The sequence below is a fragment of the Balaenoptera ricei genome, chromosome 3, assembly GCF_028023285.1.
Source record: "Balaenoptera ricei isolate mBalRic1 chromosome 3, mBalRic1.hap2, whole genome shotgun sequence".
Taxonomy (NCBI): domain Eukaryota; kingdom Metazoa; phylum Chordata; class Mammalia; order Artiodactyla; family Balaenopteridae; genus Balaenoptera; species Balaenoptera ricei.
In genome coordinates, this window is record NC_082641.1 from 47,180,216 (window position 1) to 47,201,467 (window position 21,252).

General features: G+C 38.1%; 1 protein-coding gene across 9 annotated transcripts in view; it reads right to left on the reverse strand.

The window, feature by feature from the left end:
* The window catches only part of PDE4D (phosphodiesterase 4D), a 1,113,076-nt gene that overhangs the window by 708,731 nt on the left and 383,093 nt on the right, over positions 1-21,252 (reverse strand). For 2 of the 9 annotated variants that reach the window (XM_059916413.1, XM_059916411.1), the window contains exon 1: positions 12,493-13,101. The exons of the other annotated variants lie outside the window; for them this stretch is intronic. In XM_059916413.1, the coding sequence (XP_059772396.1) occupies positions 12,493-12,758 (266 nt within the window). In that variant the 5' untranslated portion in view covers positions 12,759-13,101. Of the gene's footprint in view, positions 1-12,492; positions 13,102-21,252 lie in introns of those variants that run through there. 9 annotated transcript variants of the gene reach the window in all.

Consider the following 21,252-nt stretch of genomic DNA (forward strand, 5'->3'; position numbering starts at 1 on the left):
CCCGAGGTAATCAGTCACCTTCTTCAGACCTCTATTCAAAAGTCACCTTATAGAGAGTCCTCACCCAAAAGGTATATAAAACTCTATCCCCTTACCCTGCTTTCTTCTTCTTTATTGTACTTGTTATTCTCTGACCGACTGGAATATTTATTTATACATTGTCTTCTTCTCTGTTAGAATATATGCTCCATGGAGGCAGGACTTTGTCTTTTTTGCTCAGTGTTATATCCTCAGAAGAGTGACAGATACAGAGTAGACACTCAGAAATTATTGTTTGAATAGATGAAAGGATAACAGGGTATTTAGCTCCTGATTCTTACCCTGGTAAGCCAGTCTTGAAATAGAGTATCAATACCTTAAGAGTGACATGGTTTTCTGGGTACAGTCCATCAGAACTGCTAGATGTGTTTTAAGCATTATATTCTCATGCAATTTAATGAAAAGGCAGATACAATCCTCACATAAATAATGTCTCTGCTCTACGCATCAGAACACAAGTGCCACCAGTGGAATTAACACATCTCATTTGAATGGAAATACAACCGTGTTTTCTGCTATTTCTGAAGGATTATCTTAGAAGGCATAGAAGGCATAACTAGCGGAAAGATGGTATACACCGGTCTAATTGAACTAAATCTCACATTCCAACCATTGAGTGTTCAGTGCATACACTTGTGGTTTAGCAAGCTTAGCATGGGGTAATGACTCAAAATGTCACTTCCTTTTATTTGGAGTAAAGCCGTTAAGAAAGATAAAATTGATTGTGTTTCACTTAAGCATATAAATCTGTGGGGTGGGTGGGTGTGTGTGTGTGTGTGTGTGTGTGTGTGAGAGAGAGAGAGAGAGAGAGAGAGAGAATGTTAGCTGACCTTTGAAACCTGATTCCAGCTTTCCTTTACAGTCGCTTTCCGTAAAGATACTCCATGCTGTACCCAATCTCACCTAAACCCCATGTAATCTCCGTATTGGTTCATGTTGTTCCTTTACTGAAAAGAACTTACCTCCTACCACTTCCGGTCCTTCCATACTTCACTCCAGTTCTCTTCCTACTGAAATTCTCTATGCTTCATGTTCATATCAAATTCTTTTCTAGGCCCCATTTTTCTCTTTGTAAAATGTGACAATTAAACATACACCTAATTAAGTTGCCATGAATATTAAATAACATAAGCTAAGAAAAAGCTCAACATGGGCCTTCTTTGCGACTACTCTCACACTCCATCTCAAGTCTTACATGATTCCCATCATTAGAAACAATCTCTACTTTCCTATAAACTCCACCACTCTTTGTACTTAGTTATGGCAACTACTGCTTTATGGTTATTTGAGTAATCGTATTTTATCCCCACCTGATCACAATCCTTGAGAGCAAAGACAACAATGCCCCGATAGCATCACATACACCAATTTTCATAGAGTACACACAGCAGGAGGTGAATTAAGCTTCTAGATATCAATGGGTTCAGACCACCCTCAGTGTTCCTCCATGACTCTTTTTTCAGGATATTTGAATAGTACTTTATTCTTTTCAAAAAGTCTTTTCATTAAGTATATCATTTGAATTTTTAAATACTTCCATAAAGTAAGGAATGAATTAGTAATAGTTTCATTTTATGGATGCACTTAATTGCGACCTGTGGAGTTTAAATGATGCCCCTGGGATCTCACAGTAAGTGAGTAGCAGAGTTGGACCAGACAGTACATTTTGGGACCTCTTTCTGTATCACAAGACTATGCTAGGTGTTAGGAATACACTAGTGAATAAAGTGAAAGCTTGTCCTCTAGATCAGTGGTTCTCAGCCAGGGACAGTTTTGCCCCCAGTGGACATTTGGCCATGTTTGGAGACATTCTGGATTTTTACTACAGGATGGGTGTGACTGACATCTAGTGTGTAGTGGCCAGGGGCGCTCCTTACAGCCTACGATGCACAGGACAGCCCCCATGACAAAGCATTGCCTTGGTCCATCGAGGTTGAGAACCTCTGCTCTGGATTCAGCTCCAGGATGATTGACTGTGAAGAATCTATAGGAAATAATACCAGAGAAGGTGGTGGAGATGAGTTTGCAGCTGATGACAGAGACTTAAACACCAAGTTGAGGAGTATGAATTTTATCGTGTAGACCAGGGATTGGCAAACTATGACCAGTAGACCAAATCCAGCTCTTAACTGGCCCCCCTCTCAGATCTGCTGTGGGTGAAGAGCTGGCTTCCTAGATGTGACCTGGGCAGTTGTATCAGGCCTCACTCTCAGAAGTGCCCTGTGTGGGATTGAATGATCTGCTGTTGCCTTCATGAAATTCTTAATATTCTTTTGAACGAGAGTTTCTGCATTTTCATTTCACACTGAACCCTGCAAGTTAGGTAGCCGGTCCCATGTGGGTGGTCTAGTCTGGAAGTAAATTCTCCATAAGATTACGGAGGTGTAGAAAAATTGGGCTCCTAGCTTACCTCAGCTTTCACCTATTTGCACAGAGATCCTCACCGTTTTAAAAAGCCCATGTTTGTGCCCTTTGGAAGGAGAACTTGGAAACTGCCATTAGCAGGTATAGCAGTTTTCCATAGAGCAGTTCTATGCTTCTTTGCACCTCTGTAGCTACCAGGTAGGAAATTAATAATTATAGGGTGATAAAAACGGGGTACCAACACCTGACTTTCAATTGGGTAACTGGAATTACCCAATCCAAGTTCAGTGCGTTTACCTCCAACTAAGGGATTCAGACGCAAAGAACCCCTACAAAAACCGAGGTCCTTCTTCCAACAGTGGAAGTATCAGTGGTTCAGGACCACTGGGTTGATACATTAGAGAATCTGATGCACCAAGATGGTTTTAGGCATAAGGGATGTCATTTACTGAATTTAAAATGTTGACTTAAATAACGAGAGGGTTATTTCCTTCCCAAATCCTTTCAGTCATTCTTATTACCTGAAGGAGAAGGACTTAATCGGTCTTTCACATCTCTACATTACTTACTAACTGCCATTTTAAACAAAGAGAGAGCAGACCTCAGACTCAGACCCTCTAGCAGGTCATAGTATCCAGTCAAACTTGAATCTATTTAGCTTTTATTCATTGTATTTTTGTTCAATTATCTTCCATGTATGACAAATGACACTGGTTTCCAATTTATAGTAAGGATATAAAGCTTCATTTTTAAACATATAGGCTTTTAAATAAAAATATAAATCAACTAAAAAAAAATTAAATACAACACTGTACAAATGACCCACAGATGTACCTTAAACTGGGAAGGTGATACAGGAATAAGTGCACCGTTAATGACACTGCTATTGCTATTGTAAGAGGGCTTTATTAAAGAAGTCTGGTTCTATTCAGAGGCGAGCTGTATGGCATTCCGCCTTGTGTGTCATCCACCTCCAATTCATCTAAGTTTTAGTTATTACTACCCATAAATCATACACTGTTCTATTTGGCACACACTCAATAGAAAGTCATAAAAAAAAATCACACTGCAAATTAAAACAAATACTATAAACCTAAAGAAGGTAAACAGTAGAAATGATAATCCAAATAACCTTATTAGGCAGAAAGTTGCTTTCTTCAAAAGGTCAACAATACACACTCACCATTTGTAAGTATAAATGTGAAATCAGCTATATAAGAAAATGAAAAAGAACCCATGTACCCTCCTAATAATAATATACAGAGGAAGCCACTTTATTTTAACGATAGCTAATTTGATCAGAGGGCTATCTCATAAGACTAATGGAAAGGAAATCGGTTGGTTTGAAATTACTGCAAGGTAAAAATGGGTATGAACTATGGACAAAATATTTACATTAAAATAACCTGCTAAATCTCTTCAAAAATTTTTTCTGTTATTCAATTTTACTTATTCTGACGATGTACTTTGGAGAAGTGGTAACTTTGTTTCTGCCAGTTCAAATTTCTCCAAATTTCATACTAAAAAAACAAACAAAAAAAAAACTGTGCAGGGTGTTTTGGGGATTTTGTTTGTTTGTTTCAAATTTCTCCTCAAAATCTTGGCATTTCTTTTATAAGCGTAAGTCTTGTGTATAATTGAACCACTATGAATTCTAAGAGATTAGAATTAGTCATAAGAGTTTAACAAGCTAATTATTCAGTAATTTACCAAGAATCATAAATATATTTACATATTTTTTCAGAAATACAACAGGCATAAATTATTTTCAAAGTATAAACTAAAAATTATTAAAATGCGTATATCTGACAAATTAGTGACACTATCATATACCGATTCATTCATGTATACTAAAGTCAAATCATACCCGTCTAGGTGTGTGTAAACCCAGAACACACACTCATACACACAGGTGACAAAGTCCAAACAAATGGTTAATCATTGCGTTTGAAACTTCTTTCCACTATGGCAATCAAACACGACATCACCAGGACTTCTAGGCTGGAAGGCTATAGATCTCCCCAGGTGTTCAGCATAAGAGCCACAGCAACTGAGGGTATGTTTCTCAATTAAACAACAAGTATTCACTAAATATATGTTATACAGGTGGCACTTGGCCCCTCACGATGGATACAAAGATTGATGTATGTGAGGGTTCCTACTTTTTAGGAACTTACAGTCCAGCTGCACAGTCAAAACACACCCATGAAAAAGAAAACAGCGTAAGACAGAAAGTGTTAAATAAATGGCAACACTGCGCTCTCAGAGTTCAAGGACAGATCGCACCAAACGAAGTAGGCAACTTGGCCCTGTACACATTTGCTCCTGAAAACCCAAAGTCGAGCCATTAATCCCAATGTTTTCACTTTCTTTCCTCTCATTAAACTTTACATTTTATTTATGATATACTGGCCCAAAGAAAGCAATCTCAGAAATGCCCTTTTAAAGAAGAAAGACAGATAGCATGTACTTATGGTCCCAGAGATATTTCCATTCTGAAAGCAAGCATCATGTTAAGTCAAAGAGACCATTCCAAAATGGGGGGACTGGGCAGGAAAGCTGCCGGATGACTAGGAGAGTGTTTTGAGGTCAGATGGGCTGTGGTCCTCCTGTCTGGCCACCCGGTCATTCGCAGTCAGCCTGTGAGTCAAGCCAGCTCTGGTTACCAAGCAGTTTGCTGCTCTGTTGCTTAGTGACTTGAGCCTGCAGACCATCATTTCCAGCTGGCTCTTCTGGAACCGAACCTTAATAGATTTCTGACTTAATCTTTTCTTTAGAGCTCAAGCCTTTCATGCCTTTCTCCCTGAATCATTGAAAATAAAATTACCCTCTGATTGGTTTTGTCTGGATGCCAGTCTTAGTCTAAAACTACTCTAAAACAGAATGTTTTCTGTTGACCTCAAACCCTTCCTTCATCAAGGACATATATTTCTCCTCCACATACACATATTTTTGTCAAAAAAAAAAAAAAGTCTACATTCATACAAGCCACAGGTGTTAAACAAATAAACTGAGATTTCACACTAAGAAAGGGTTCTGTTCCTATCCTTCTGTTAACTAACCACCATTCTGTAAAGTCATTGAATATTCACTGTTGCAGCTTTGATATATAAGCTGGGTAGGGAAATAAATGTGAATGTGATTCTTAGCCCAAAGGAAGGTAATGTTGAAAGAATACACGGTGGAGAGTTAGGCAAACCTGAGTTTAAGTTTTAAGTCAACTCACTTCATGGCTGCATAGTTGAATGATCTTGGTTATGTACCAATTTCTCTGGCCTTGGCATATGTATATGTAAAATACAGCTAATAATACTTAAATTCAACCGTGTTTGTTTTGAAAGGTTAATGTACATAAAGTATCTGACACACAGCAGGAGCTAAATCATTATTGGCTATGTTATAATAAGTCTAAGATTATAAAGTTATGTTATTATGAACCTAAAGTTTTTAGTCCAAAATGAAATCAAACAATTTGGTCTCATATCAGCTCAAGATCTCATTTTGAAAATAAGTACTTCATTTGAAATAGCTGGACAGCATTTATGTCCTTAAAATTGAATATGAAATGATTTTTTCCTGTTTTTTATATATAGTAGAAGAGATTGGTGTGTTAAGATGGTATATAATTGAAGATACAGTAAAAGAAAATTTTAAATTTGAATTTTTATTATTATCTACAGATTTCCACATTTCCTACCCTAAATCATGGCTTCCAGATGGTGTCCTAGAGTGAATACCACCAATGCTTTCATCTTGAAGGTCCTGCAGCCTTTTTATGAGCCACAGAATTATTAAAGCACTCTGTCCCCTGTTTTTACCCATGAGGCATACACCTCAGTAGCTTACAACAGCAAGTTGGAACTTCTTTTTAATTACTTATCTTAAATGTACTGTGGTTTGTTATCACTTTGTAAACTTCATTAGTCAGTTTCTTACTTGTAAATATCAAATGCCTCTATAGCCATATGACTTATGAATAGAAAGTCTACAATTCAAAGAGGTTGAGTAACTAAGGTCAAATATTAAGTGTCAGCAGAGCTGGAAATACATGGCTTCCACTATGCTAAACTCCTCAGAGTTTAAAAACATGATTTTTTTCAAAAGCAAAACCATTAAAAAACAACGACATAACTTTGCCACACGGCTGACAATAAAGCTTCTTCCTGAAACTGCTACTTGAAGAACAATTTTGGTAGCTTCCTGTCTAAGGAAAAAAAAAAAAGTGCTGAAGCTCTGAAGCTCAATTAATTACCTAACCTCACAGGAGCTTGTTATTTATAAAGAAATTTATATAAAGAATAACTTTTAAAATTAAAGCTATGGTTTAAAAATTATTTTAATGAACTTTGAGATTCAATTTTTTACTTTCTTCTCATTCAGCATTTCTACCAAGTTTATAAAAAAGACTGTGCTTTTGCTTGGAAGTAGTTTCACCACTAGTATTGACAGAATTGACTTTGGCTGGTACAGATACACTTAATCTCTTTTCTCTTTAAAATAAATGTCAAAGGTCACAGAAAGTACATATGAGTAATAAATTGCCATGTTATTTCATTGTTTTCATTTTCCTCAGTAACTATTTGTCACATTTTTATTTTGTAATTTCTTAAATATCATAAAGGCAACTGACAAGTTTTTAAGATGAATATCTTCCTGGGGTCTTCTGATTTTAGGAAAGGCTAAGCATGCTTTTCAAAAGTTACAGATACCCTTGACTTGCAGTGCCCCAAGATTCCTGGGGAAGACACACAGCCAATTATACCAGAGACACAGCTAAAGACTCAGCCAACTGGCTCCACCTAACCTGCTGGCATTACTTCCTGTTGTGTGTCCCAGAAAATTTCCCCCAGAAACTTCCTCCCCACCTCCTCATATCACAGTATAACCACAGCCTACCTCTGGGTTCCCAGCTCCTAGGAGAGCACCAGCAATGCCCTTCTCTGGGTATCCTCAACATAAGGGGCAGAGAGAAGATAACCTTAAAGTTAAGTCAGGCAAATGTAGGAGAGTTGGAACAAAGAAGAAAGAGTCTCAAATAGAACACCTAAATAATAGCTTTGAAAATCTACTTGGGTGTGTGTGTAGGTGTGTTTGTGTGTGACCTATAAACTCTCTAAATGGCTGGATTTCTTCTTTATAGGTGATAAAGGGTTTCTGGATCCTTCTGTAACTTGAAGAAAATTTATAGTGTATTTCTCTCTTAAACAACAACCATGAGAGCAACTGTAGTTGCTGAAGAAATTATGGCTCAAGAAAGCAAATGTTTACTTTTAAACATGAGCAATTTTATATCCAATGCCCAGTAAAGAGAAATTTATAATAAACAAAAATTATAGCCCAAAACATTTAGCTAGCTCCCTGAAAATCTTTAAGATTTTCTAAACGTCTCCTGAAAAACGCCTTTCAAAAATCCACCTAAAGAAATTATTTTGTTGTTTAAGGACGTTACTAACCGCTTCTTCTACTTTTGGATATGTTGTAATTAAAAACACACACACATACACAGAAATTTTAAAGATAAGACACGTGGTATTACCTGGATAGTATCTTGCCCAAAGAAATCCTATTGCCTAGTATCACTTATGCACTCTAGAACACGTTCCTTCATTTGGTGCACAGAACCCAGTGTAAAGTGAGGAAAAAAAACTGAAAAATATAAAGATTTGCCTGACTGATTTTCCGGAAATAAACTTAACACTGAAAGTTTTCTTAACCAGAAATTCCGCTGACGTTCATGTTGACATCAGAGGGAATTCCCTACTCTGATGAAAACAGAGTCTGGTCTATAATCACTAGACTACAAAGTACTAGACATTAAGTAAAAATGGTAAAACAAAGTGGTGAGAAGCATGAATACAAGAGGGTCCTAATCTAACACACAGCACCAGATCGAACACCAGTGTTCAATGAACATTAGCTAGGGATATAATTATTACTAAAAACATTGTCCCATCCACAAACAACTGACAGGGTGACCGTTTAAAAATGTAGACATGAGCCTAAAGATTCAGGCTGAGCAAGACTGGATTAATGGACACATAATAAAGAAAATATTAGCTTATATAATGACCCTCATTAAGTGTCTGTCCCTATGCAAAACACTTTAATTTACACATAATTGTACTTAATAAAACCACAACACCAAGTGGATACGATTACTATTCCCAGGAAATTGGGTAACAGAGAAACAAGCCTATGTTAAGCAACTTGTTCAAAAATCACACTAGTAAACGGGAAGTCAAAATTTAAAAGAAAGTAATCTGACTTCTTCTCAGATGCTCTCTGTCCAAGAGTCACACAGCACCTGGAGTATTGTATCAATTCAGTAAAATACTCTTTAAATGGGTTGTGAAAATCCAAGTGAAGTCTGGTTTAGAACAACCAGGATCAACCTGGTAACTACAGCATATAAACGTGAAATAACCTAGGATGTTTAGTTAAGAAAAGAGAATAATTTTTAAAAAACATGATAACACTGACATTACTGATTAATGGGTGTGCCAAGATGAATAGAGCAGGGTTCTGGCTCTCTGATGGGTTATTCCAAGCCTCTTGCGTTAAGGGCTAAGTTATGGAAGACGGGAGAGATTCAAGCTGTGGGGTTTTCAAAGCAGATCCAGGGGGACTTCCCTGGTGGTGCAGTGGTTAAGACACCACCTGCCAGTGCAGGGGACTAGGGTTCGAGCCCTGGTTCAGGAAGATCCCACATGTCACAGAGCAACTAAGCCCATGCGCCACAACTACTGAAGCCCACACACCACAACTACTGAAGCCCGTGCGCCTAGAGCCCGTGCTCCGCAACAAGAGAAGCCACCGCAAGGAGAAGCTCTTGCATCGCAACGAAGAGTAGCCCCCGCTTGCCACAACTAGAGGAAGCACACGTGCAGCAACAAAGACCCAACGCAGACTAATAAAAAAAAAAAAAGCAGATCCAGGAACCAAGGATGACAATTACAAGGAAGGAGATTTCAACTGTATGTAAGCAAGGACTTCCCAGTCACTAAACTTGTCAAAAAATAGAATTGCTCTGTAAAATCCTCATCCAGGAGGTATGCAGAGATGTTAAAGGACCAGTCACCATAGATGTTACTCTATGAATTTAACTATGGTATAGAGGGTGAACCAGTAGCTGTTACTGCATTGTGACTGACATGGGTGGGCTGTTCACCAGACGTTTTACCTTATTCCTGGCAACATGGCTGAGATAGGTTTCCCAGCCTCCTTTGCTGTTATATGTGGCCACAGGACTGAGTTCTATCTGGGGAATACTGGGATAAGTAATGTGTGCACTCCTAGACCTGCCTCATAAAAACTCATGAATGCCATCTTCTGTGCTCTTTCCCCGGATTCAGCTGAGCCTGGCAAACTTGGAAACCATGTGTTACCAATAGAAGAACCGCAAGATGGTAGAACCCGGGGTCCCTGAATTACCCCAGGGCAGGCTAGCTTGCCACGAGAAGCAGAAGCAAGAAATAAACATTTACTGTGTCAATCCACTAAGATTTGGAGAGTATGTTGTAGAGCAAAATGTTTACCTGAACTTAATCAGATGCCTTCCAATATGATTTTTTCTACTGTAGTGTAAATAATTTGAAACCAAGGAACAGCTCTTGTGCAACTTTGTGATCAGTAGGTACAAGCTAAACACTTTGGACTCAATAGGTATTAAATACATGCATATCGAATGGAAAGGAATATCAAGTATAGGGACCAACATTCTGAGGCAGGAACACACGTGGTGTGTATTTAAATGGCTGATCATTTAATTTAGGAGGAGGGGAGGATTTGACTATAGTTGTGGTAGTAGCAGCAGTTTAGATAGGAAAAAATATATATATATAAGCAGCGCAATTTGGAATAAATTTTTAAAATTCTGGATCATGCTTAGTCCAAGTAATGAAAGCACAGATGGAACGTTATTTGTCGAAAGATGCCTGTGGATATTATGAACGTCTTGCGGTTTGTTGAACCAGTAAGGAAAATGTGAGGTACTCTTTCCAACTCCCTTGCTGGATGCTTTTTTATCCATGAGGGATATTGTCTCCCCTTCGTTACTGAGAATTGGTATCATGATTTTTCTTTTTCATGTCCATTGCTCTTTTGATGCCTCCCTCATCTGCTGGAGACCTGATACACCACAATGAAAGATCGGCAGAAATTGTGACCTTGGAGTTTCTCCAAACAGCATCAGAAAAGGAAGTGCCAGAAATTTCAGAAGAAAGCCTGTTTTCATGAGATTTCCTGCCTTCCTTACATCTCAACATGTCCAAATAGTTCCGATAACCTTCAGTTGAACTCGAGGTTGCTTCGCTCAGATAGAAATCAGGCGTCTGAGTGGAGGCTTACTCATTTAGCAACAGGTACAATTTAGGAACTATAATTAAAAAGGCATCTCAACCAAAAGGGACATTGCATACCAAAATTCTGGCCCTGACCCTGTCTGAACTCCAGCCAGCTTTCCTGCTCTGGCACCTGATGCTCGGTCTCAAGCCGTCCCTCTCCTCAGGGCATCTCCTAGTGTTCATCTATGCCTTTCATTCACTGCTTATCTCTGACAAATTCTTTCAACAGTATCTTCCTCAGAGAGAAGTCATCTTTTTCCATCATTTCTTTAAGACTGAAAAAAATCAGTGTTTGTCTTACCCCTCTTACAAGCATTGTATCTAACTAAACTTAGAAATGCCACTTAGTTAAAATCTTGGGGAAAATAAGAACTAAACTTAGAAATGCCACTTAGTTAAAATCTTGGGGAAAATAAGAACACTTCCTCTATCAGAGATCTAGCTATTTAAAATGGCAATTCTGAGGTCAGACATTTCTTTGGGTGGGTCATGCCTTTTATTTCCTTTGTTGCCTATTTTCATCTATGACATGAATGCATTCCTGGGTAGGGCCATGTGGCTTAAGTTTAGATTTTGATTCTATTTCTTGCTGCTTCTTTCCTAGGAGTCTTGATTCTGGTTTTTTGGGGATTTTTGTTTGTTTGTTTGCTTGTTTTGGTTCTGTTTTCTTTTGTTTTTTCCATTCCTGGCATACTCTTTCGTGTTCTATGGAAAAGCTGTATAAAAATCATTCAGTCAGTTTCTCAACTAACATACTCGTTATTTTTTTCTGTTATGTCTGTTTTCTTCATCATAAGTAATATTCATTTTGCCAAAATGTGGAAGTAGTGCATAGAACCTACTACTGCCTAAAATTAACCAACTGTGTATCACAGACCCCTCTTTCTCTGATCACAGCCTAAAATTGCCTCTTTTCAGGCAGAAACACCATAATAAGCTCACACAATGATTTATTTTAATATTTGTTTTTACAAGAGCATGAAAATATCAAGAATCGTCTAGAAACCTACGTGGTACCATATACATAAAACAAATTCACCTATTATATAGAAGATAAAAACATTCATAAAGAAAATAAAAATATTGACAAAATAGTCAAAGAATTCAAATTCAAAGAACACGGCACTATTACCGAGTACCAGCCTGCAACTTTCTGCATGGCATTCCTAAACCCACTGAAAAGGCACGTTGAGATTACAAATATATTAAAGTCAGTAGTTAGGAGGGGTTTTACCTGGACACAGCATTACACACATACACACACCCACACACACACACACACTCCGTACACATCTCTGTTTAATTGGGGATCATGCCGAAAAGAGAACAAACTATGATTTTCCTCCTCTCCTTTCTGGTCCTTTCTTTCCTAGGCTGTTGCAGGACCTGGCAGGATTACTAGCTTAAGAATTCAAAGAAGCGCCACCACATCGGTAGAGGGAAAAAAAAAAACAAAAAACCTGCATTCTTATTTGACATCTGGAATTCAGTTTTCTTGTAGGAACTTGCAATAGGAATTGAACTTTGAGAACCACCCACCTCAAAGGCTCCTATTACCAATCTCAAGGATTCCTGCCCCGACTTGGACATCTGTGGGATTTATTAAAGTAGATTACTTCCGATAAATCACGGGTCAGGAGTGAAGACGAAGACGCTTCCCTCCCTACCCCTAAAGCGAAAGGCGGGAGGCGCAAAAATCACCCAGGGGCACCTGGCCACCATGTCTGATAATCCGTGCAAACCTTACCACGTATGTGCCACTGTGAACCGCCGCTGTTTGGGGATGTTGCTACTGAGAAGCATCCTGCGCAGGAGCCTGGGGGAGTTTCTCGGCGAAATCACCGGTGAGAGCTTGGGAGAAACCGAGTTCTTTGCTGTCTTGGACTTCTCGTGCTGCAACAGGTTTTCCCGCAAGGACTTCACAAGATCCTCGTTCAGCCAGGGGTTTGGACAATGCGGATTATCCACTTCAGGGACTGTTAAGGTGTCCGGGCTTGCCGTCTGCTGAGCCATTTTCCCGGTCAACTTTGTACAGTTGGCAACGATCCAGGGCAACGTGGTTCCCTGGCCTCTTTCCAGTGATTGCCTTCCTCGGACTCTCGGGGAGACGTCCGGGGAAGCAGGTCGGATCGAGCCGCTGCTAGTTCATTCGGTCGCCTGCCTCAGTCTCTCGGCGGAGACTGGGCTGGGAGTAGAGGAGGCGAGCGCACGCCACGGCGGAAGCCTCTTGAACGTCACCCCTCCTCTGCCGATCCCCTGCCAAAGATCACCGCCGAGCTCGCAGGGCAGAGGAACATGGAGGGAAGCCACGGCGAGCGAGGCTTTTGTCAGCGCTACAAGGCTGCCTGTTAAACTATTGGAACTAATGCGCCGCAGCTGCTCCTGTGACTTCTGCTTATGTACATAAAAAGTCCTGGGGGGAGGGCTTAACCATCAGATGCCTGCTGCTGGTTGTTTGGCTAGTCTTTCCATTTGCTTATTCCTGAATCCAAAGGAAAGAAAAACTTAGAACTTGACCTTCCTCTCCCGCAAGGTCTATTTATCTCCCTTCGGTCCGCGTTCATAAAAGAAATTGCTAGTCCCTGGTTTTTATAAGGAGAGAATAAACAAGCATGAGCTACACAAGGAGAAATACATCCCTGTTGGCTAAACTCAATCTGATGCACCTTATAAAACAAATCCCAAGAGAATAAAATTAACTCTTTCTTTTCCTCCCTCGTTCTCTCTAGTTAGAAACCAAACAAAAGGTTTCAAAATACCGCATATGGAACACATTACCGGTTGTGTTGTGTTGTTTAGCCTTGCTAATGAAGGCCCTTTCAAAGCGTGGAACAACACACTTACATACACGAATGGTGTTTGTTATCTCTTTGCACTTAAACTGATGATCCTCCAGAGGAACAGATTGTTTTCATAGGGGACTAAAAATGATTTTAGAGTTTAAATTATTGCTTATGGTATATACATTTTTATTCAATTATAGAAGAAATAAATCTAGCTTTTCATAGTTACTTCCTTAAATGTTTTTAATGTAAGATTTGTATTCGTGGTCAGAATAGCTTCGACAAACTTACTCAAAGGAGGTTTAAAATAAAAGAGAAGATATTATTTCTTACCTATTTAGTTTGCTACTGGAGAAAAAATGTAAATATTACAATAATTCAAGTAAGTAGGTGATAAGGCCTGTTAAATCTCATTATATGGACACCAGAAGTGTAAACATTAGAACTGAATTTGGAAGGGAATCCAAACCTTTGATTATAGATGCCCCCAGCAGCCTAGTGATGTTACAGACAGCTCAGGATTGAAATCAAATCACATATCTCAGGATCTAAGAAAATATTTTTTAAAAGTTTAAAACACAGTAACTCAAGAAGGAGTTAGGAAATGCAGAATAGAATAGTCTGACTGAATTTTTTTTTTTGGTTTCTACAATTACTATTAGGTCAATTCTAAGAGTTCCTCCTACCTTCTTCCCTGGCTGTTCCACCTTAAGTTTTAATTTCTTGCCTTTAAAATGTTACAGAAAAGGATACTCTGATGTTCTGTTCACAGAAGCACAGGGTCACCACTTGGTGTACCTATAATAATTTAATGAGACACATGTACCATGACTTAATCAGAAAATTTGTTTTATACACACACACACTTAAGTAACAATTAAAATGAATAGCCAATTTCTGTAAAATGGGCTGAGGGCCTGACAATTACATTAGGAGTTGTGCAAAACAGGTATGCGTAAGCTTGCTTACCCTCAAAGAGTTTATAATTTAATGGAAAGGACTACACTATGCTCAGAAAAAGACACCAGAAGACCTAAAAAATGAAATTATCAGGGGCAGAAAAATACAACGAGAATGGTGTACATAAGTAAAGAGGGAATGCTGAGTTGCAGTAAAGCTTGAAGAGGGGAAAGATAAAAAATTAATGGAAAGGAAATTAAGAAAGAAGTGCACTCCAGATGAGGAGTTAGAATGTGCAGTTCCAATAAAGAAGAAGTGAGCAAGTTTTGTTCAAAAAGAAAAAAAAAAAAATAATTGAAATCAGTAGGTATAAACCCTGTTCAGGTTTGTAGAAATAAAAAATTCAGATAACAGGATAAAGTGAGAAAAAAACAGTAGGCAGTAAACTGACATGGCAAAAAAAAGAAAGAAAAACTTCCCACTTTCTAAAGACTTAGTTTCATTCAACAAACGCTTGTGGGCATTTGTTTCGTGGTAGGCACTATACGGAGTGCTCTAGGATATTTAAAGGTTAGTCCCATGCTGTCCCTGCCCTCTAGGAGTTTATAATCCAGTAGGGCAGATAAAGTGCAAAACCATTGGCATGACAAAGTGTAGCCCAGGTACCCAGAGGAGAGCCTGGAAGCTGAAGATATTTAAATGCCTGGCTCTAAGGAGAGAAAAGTGATTCTCAGTGACCACATATAGGGATTGATATGACTGAGAATGATATAGGATCTATGTTGGGAAATTCACTGAGTTCAGAGAATTCTAGGTTCTAGCTCTTGCTTACAGTGACCTTCCCTTAAGAGGAGTAAAATATTTACACGCTAATCTTCTCATAATTGGCATGCCATGTGGATGCTCAAAGAGATTGGGCACTTTGTGGATGATCGCAACTAAGCTGAAATAGAAGATACAACACTATTCTATTAACAAATCGTTGAGAGTTGTGGTTAAACGCGGACTAAGACTGAAAAAGGCATTCTGCAAATCTCCCGTTGCTTGGTGCATGTTAAAGGGTTCCACTGTAGAAGCAGAATTGTCTACCTCTGTACAGGTGCCTATATTCTATCATTATTTGTTCAATTTCCTGACATCTACAATTACCCTCCTGAAGGCCCCCCAATGATTTATGGCATGCATGCTCCTTTTTGAAAATAAAATTAATTTGGTTTTGAGAATTCTTTGCCACCTCCTTGAAATAGCTTGAAAAACCCTGCAGTGTTACAAAATCATGCTTGAAAATAACTGCCTTAGGAAAAGCACACATTGTAAAGTTCTGAAGATAACCAGGTGGGGGAGGCCTGGATAAATTGGCAATTCTCTTTATAATAATGCAGAAGGTCAGAGGAATTCTTCCAACAGGAGGACTACACAGCTTGCTTTTTCTTTCTTTTTTTTTTAACAAAATCTTTTAAAAACTAGCTGCCAGAAACTTTTCCGAAAAACACAGTACTGTAAGTGACAGCCAAATAAGGCCTTAGATTTTAACGAGTGGAAAATTGAAAGTGGGAGAAATGTTTTGATAAAAGCACCCACGCCTAGAACAGCAGATAACATCTCTTAATTTAACAAAAGTTTTCCTAGATACCTTTTTGTGGATTTTCAAAATCTGTTTTTTTAGCTTCTTTGGAATCTTGAAAGCATTTATTTAATTAATTATTCATAAGCAGCAAAACAAATAAGAAATAAGATTTGCACAGGTTCTAGGACAATGACTTAAAAGTGTGCCTTTGCGTAGGTAAGATCAAGCAAGGCTGGATTTCTCACAACTGAAAGGGAGCAATGGTGCAGCTAATTCAAAAGAATGGATAAATTAAAATGAGTTATACTTGACTATGGAATGCATTGCATGTTTCTCCCAACCATGTTTTAGTTAGGTAAATAGTGAGTTAAAATGAGACTGCTTTTTAAATTGTCCACAGGATGTGGTCCATGTAAATGATCTGATAGTGGGAGAGATTATGTTGTCTAGCAGTTAAGAGGGTATGTATGGAACCCAAAAGCATGTTTTGAACCCCGGCTATGATACTTACTAGCTGTGTACTTGTCTATGGCTTAGTTCCTCATGTGTGAAACAGAATGAGAATAATAGCTATTGCATAAGAATGCTGCAAAGATTTAATGTGTTAATACCCATGATACCAAGTATATGAAGAGTGCCTGGTACAGGATAAACACCCAGTAAATGAAACCTGCCACTAACTGATACAAGGAACTTACAGAAATTTATTTACACGTAGTAGATACCAACTATGTACCAGGTATTTTGCATTTTCTTTCATTTAATTCTTGCAATAACCCTTAGGGTGTTATTTCATTAACACTGTTTTACTGAAGAGGTCATAAGGAGGTTAAGTAACTTACCCAAAGTCATTAGTTCAACAGTGCACAACAGAGGTTTGTCTATGAAGTCCCAGGGCCTCTTATTTCAACTCTGTATCAAACCACCCCGAAAGGAAAGCTGATTTAATATTTAAAATCAATGATGAATATTTCTATGGAAAATAGTAGAAATCTGAGTGCCCAAGCTCTTGGTTTAGTTAACACTAAATTCTGGCTTCTCTTGGGACATATATGGTGACAGCCTGTGAAGCCTGCCAAGTCATGAAATTCTTACAAAGACATGGTATTCAAGTGAGGGCAGCTTCAGGTGGAATTCCTGAGTGTTTCTTCATCTATATGCCTGTACTTCTTTGATATGAAGGCGCTTTCACTAAACTCCATGCTAGTTTTCCACTTTACAAAATTATATACTTGAAAATTATTTTATTTTATATTTTCAATGTGATTATTTTTTATTTTGAATTTATAGCCTTATAAATTCTGATGATAAAATTATATTATCCCCATATCTAAAAGCACATCTGAACATTGTAGAGTAGGGCTTTCAAATCATCATTATCATTGAACATCTATTAGGTACTGAGCTGGTTGGCAGAGATTAAAAACAGTAAAGTATCTATTTGAAAATAAAAGATATATACAACCCCTCCAACAGAGAAAGTAAATGATAAATATTAAACTAATAATAGAAACAATCAGTGCCTCAAAGATTTAAACGAGTAACCTATATATATCTAGACCAGTGGAAAATAACTCAAAGAAGAAGCAGGACTTAAATTAGGCCTTAAAAGAAAGTACACGTGGGGATTCCCTGGTGGCGCAGTGGTTGAGAATCTGCCTGCCAATGCAGGGGACACGGGTTCGAGCCCTGGTCTGGGAAGATCCCACATGCCGCGGAGCAACTGGGCCCGTGAGCCACAACTACTGAGCCTGCGCGTCTGGAGCCTGTGCTCCGCAACAACAGAGGCCGTCATAGTGAGAGGCCCGTGCACCGCGATGAAGAGTGGCCCCCGCTTGCCACAACTAGTGAAAGCCCTCGCACAGAAACGAAGACCCAACAAAGCCATACATACATACATAAATAAAAAGAATGTAAGCAGACAAGAATAGCATTAAAAAAAAAAAAAAAAAGCAAAATAATTTTTAAAAAAAAAAGAAAGTACATGTGGAAGAAGAATAATAAGATATTTGGGGGGAGGTAAATAGTCTAGCGGGGGTGAGAGGTGTTGGATTTGTAGACTTCTATGGAAAATCAGTAAAATTTATGTATTTTGGAGGTAGCTAAATAATATACAGAGAGATTCAAATAAGAATAATTTGGTGGCAATATGTATTATAATTTGGAGACGGATGATTCTGAAGACTGCATATTGTTAGAGTTCTGTTTCAATATAAATTTGTGTAGAAATGGAAAGATAGGAACTAATCACATAAGAATTCGAAGGATTTGTTCCTTGGCTATACATGAGCATTCAGGTCAATACGGAAGTCAAAAATAGATTAGATTTTTCTTAACTTAATCAATTATACATTCCATCTAATTAAGTGTGGTTCACCTAATTAATCATCAAAAGGCTGTTAACAGAAAAGAAAGGACCTGGGGTTTGTTGAACAAAAGAAATATAACTGCTTGATTTATATTAGAGCTATATTTTGAGCAGACAATGTCTTCTTCCAAGCTCCATTCATTTTAATAAAAAGATTAAATGGGTTTTGTTACTAGATTAAATCTAGTTAAGTGGGCTTTTTTCCCCCCTAGATTAAAGCTAAATGTTAGGGATCTATCTATTGAAATAGTAAGCTAACATTTAATTTGAAAGAAAAGTTACCATTTTATAGGGCACAATTTATACCAGCAACATAAACACAGCATGTTTGTTTTATTTCTGAGAAAAAAACTGTGACACAAGACTCAAGACTCCTTTTCTCCTGATATGGTCACTTAAAAAAGCTTCCAATACTAGAATTCCTCTTGATTACTCTGCTAAAATGAAATTCCTCTTGATTACTCTGCTAAAATGAAACACTAGAATGCTCTCTCTAAGCATTAGTCAAACTTCAATAAAGACAATAGGTTTTGATGGCCACTAAAATTTTAACAAAATATGTGATATTTCTGGGTCTTCTTTCAATGAGAAGAATAGCCAGGCATTTTGCCTTCAACTTGCAGACAAAAAAATCCCCTATTCCACTATATCTATAGTGGATTATTCCCTAGCATACTGAATGAGTGAGCAATTCACTAGATTTAAGTGCAAAACCAACTACCCTAAGCACAGGCACTTTGCATCGTTACTTAATTTGGTCATCATAATCATTCTAATGAGGCAGGTACTACTACCTTCATTTTAAAGATGAGAAAACTGAGGTGCCAAAATTTAATGACTTCCTTAAGGTCATACACACCCAGTAGGTAATAGAGTTGGGATTTTAAAGCAGATAGTCCAAGTCCAGAGCCCATGCATGTAACCACTGCACTAGACTGCCTTTGTGTTTTTAAAAAATAAAAGTCAAGCCAATTAATAAAGAAATTCTTAGCAAAATGAATTCAAGTAACTTGATATGTGCAAACCTAATCTCTACAAAATATCCGTCACAACAGTTTTTGAAGTAAAAATATTTCCAAGCCCCAATCAATGCCCATTAGTAATGGTATTTTGAGGCTCTGACAGATATTTCTTCATAACCGAAAGATCTCCAAACTCTCCAAAATTGTCCATTGTATTGCAAACAATGGACATTGAATGGACAAAAGAACGTGGGTAGACTTTCAGAGTCTTTTGCTGTTTTTGTGCACATAATAGACATGTTAGTGAACAAAATCCAACATGTATCCTAAGCTCAGAGGAATGTAACACAACGGTGATCTATTCAAAGCTCAACACCTGGGAACACATTTCCTCATCTCTGTTTTTCAGTCTCTGTACCCATCCCCCAATGGCCCCAGGAAAGGATTTTTAAAGTCTTTCTCTAGTTAGCATAATATAACTAGAAAGCCTCCCTCTGACCCTGACACATAACATCTGTTTCAGTCCTTCTGTTTTTTGGATATGGTGTTTAGGAGACAAAGTAGTGTATTTCACTGAAAGCCCATAATTCAGAGGTTTATAATTGTAGCTGGCAATTTGTTTTTTAAAGTTTAACATATTTAGACAATGATCCTTCATAAGCAAATCGTGTTTTTAGGGATGACACTTTTCGTGTCTAACTGTAAGGAACCTTCTGAGACCTAGTCATTCATTGGGATGCTGTACAAAAGGCATCACAGAAACCAGAGTTTTGGTCCCAGTTCTGTAATTAACTAGCTAAGTCACCCTGAACAAGTTCATTCACTTTCACCAGAACTTAGTTGTCTACTTAAGAGTCCTATAACTTGACTAGGGTTTTATAATGCACAAAAAGAAAATTAGATGCTGTCTTCAGTGGCAAGTTTCAGTTGCCGTTGAAGAAAAACTGTTATCAAGTGTATCCTGAGGCACTATGTCCTCTTCCATTTGCATGTAGTGATGGTATGTGCCACAGATGGTGCTTTTAAAGGAGAAATGGAAAAGATAAATTTAATATTTACGAAATTGAAGATGGAAAATAAGAGTGTGCTGCACAAACCAGGTGCCTTACTAATGCTTTTATGGCCCTGAAACTTGAGAAAATTCCTTCCCTAACTAGGTAAAAAAAATTGTTCTGACATCTGAGTCACAGCTTGGGAGACAGAGTGGGAGAGCAATGCCTAAGTTAACTTAATATTTGGAATCAAAGCATTGTTTTACTTCTAAAATAGTGAAACTACAAAGATAGGTATATTCACTGTTACATAATGTTAGATTTTTCTAAAACTTCAGGGCTGAACTCACGTTTTAGGCAATAAGAGAAACTTGTGCACTCACATTTCACAAAGACTAGTTTAGGCCAATTTTAATGTGTTGCATGGGGAAAAAAAGCATTTTGTGATTAAAAAATATATATATATATATACATGGGGCTGAGGGCTGAGTTGAATATAATTAAATAGGTTTCCCATTTCCTCGCAATAAGATCTCTAAGTCTTTTAATACGCTAATATGATTTATGAAAGCACACTTGCTTGGCTCTGAATCCACTGCATCTTCCGGCATGTCCAGAGATGGGTATTCCCAGGAACCCTTACCTGGACTTACTACAAACATCTTCTTGAACGTAGCTGATAGATAATATGAACCTTCCTTGGCTTTTGTTACGGTGCTTTTTTTTTTCTACTGAACTGCAGTCAAACAGAATGCTTTCAACAGAACTATGAGTAGTCGAGGTGCTGCCCTGGTTCCACCCTCTATTAGACTCAAGGTAATTGTTATGCTTCTGCTCTGAGGCTAATTCTGTCCTCCTCTTGAATTTGCATATCTATGTCCCCTTGTAAAAGGCATACCTTTAGCAGAGGCTATGAGATAGCTATGAGATATCTT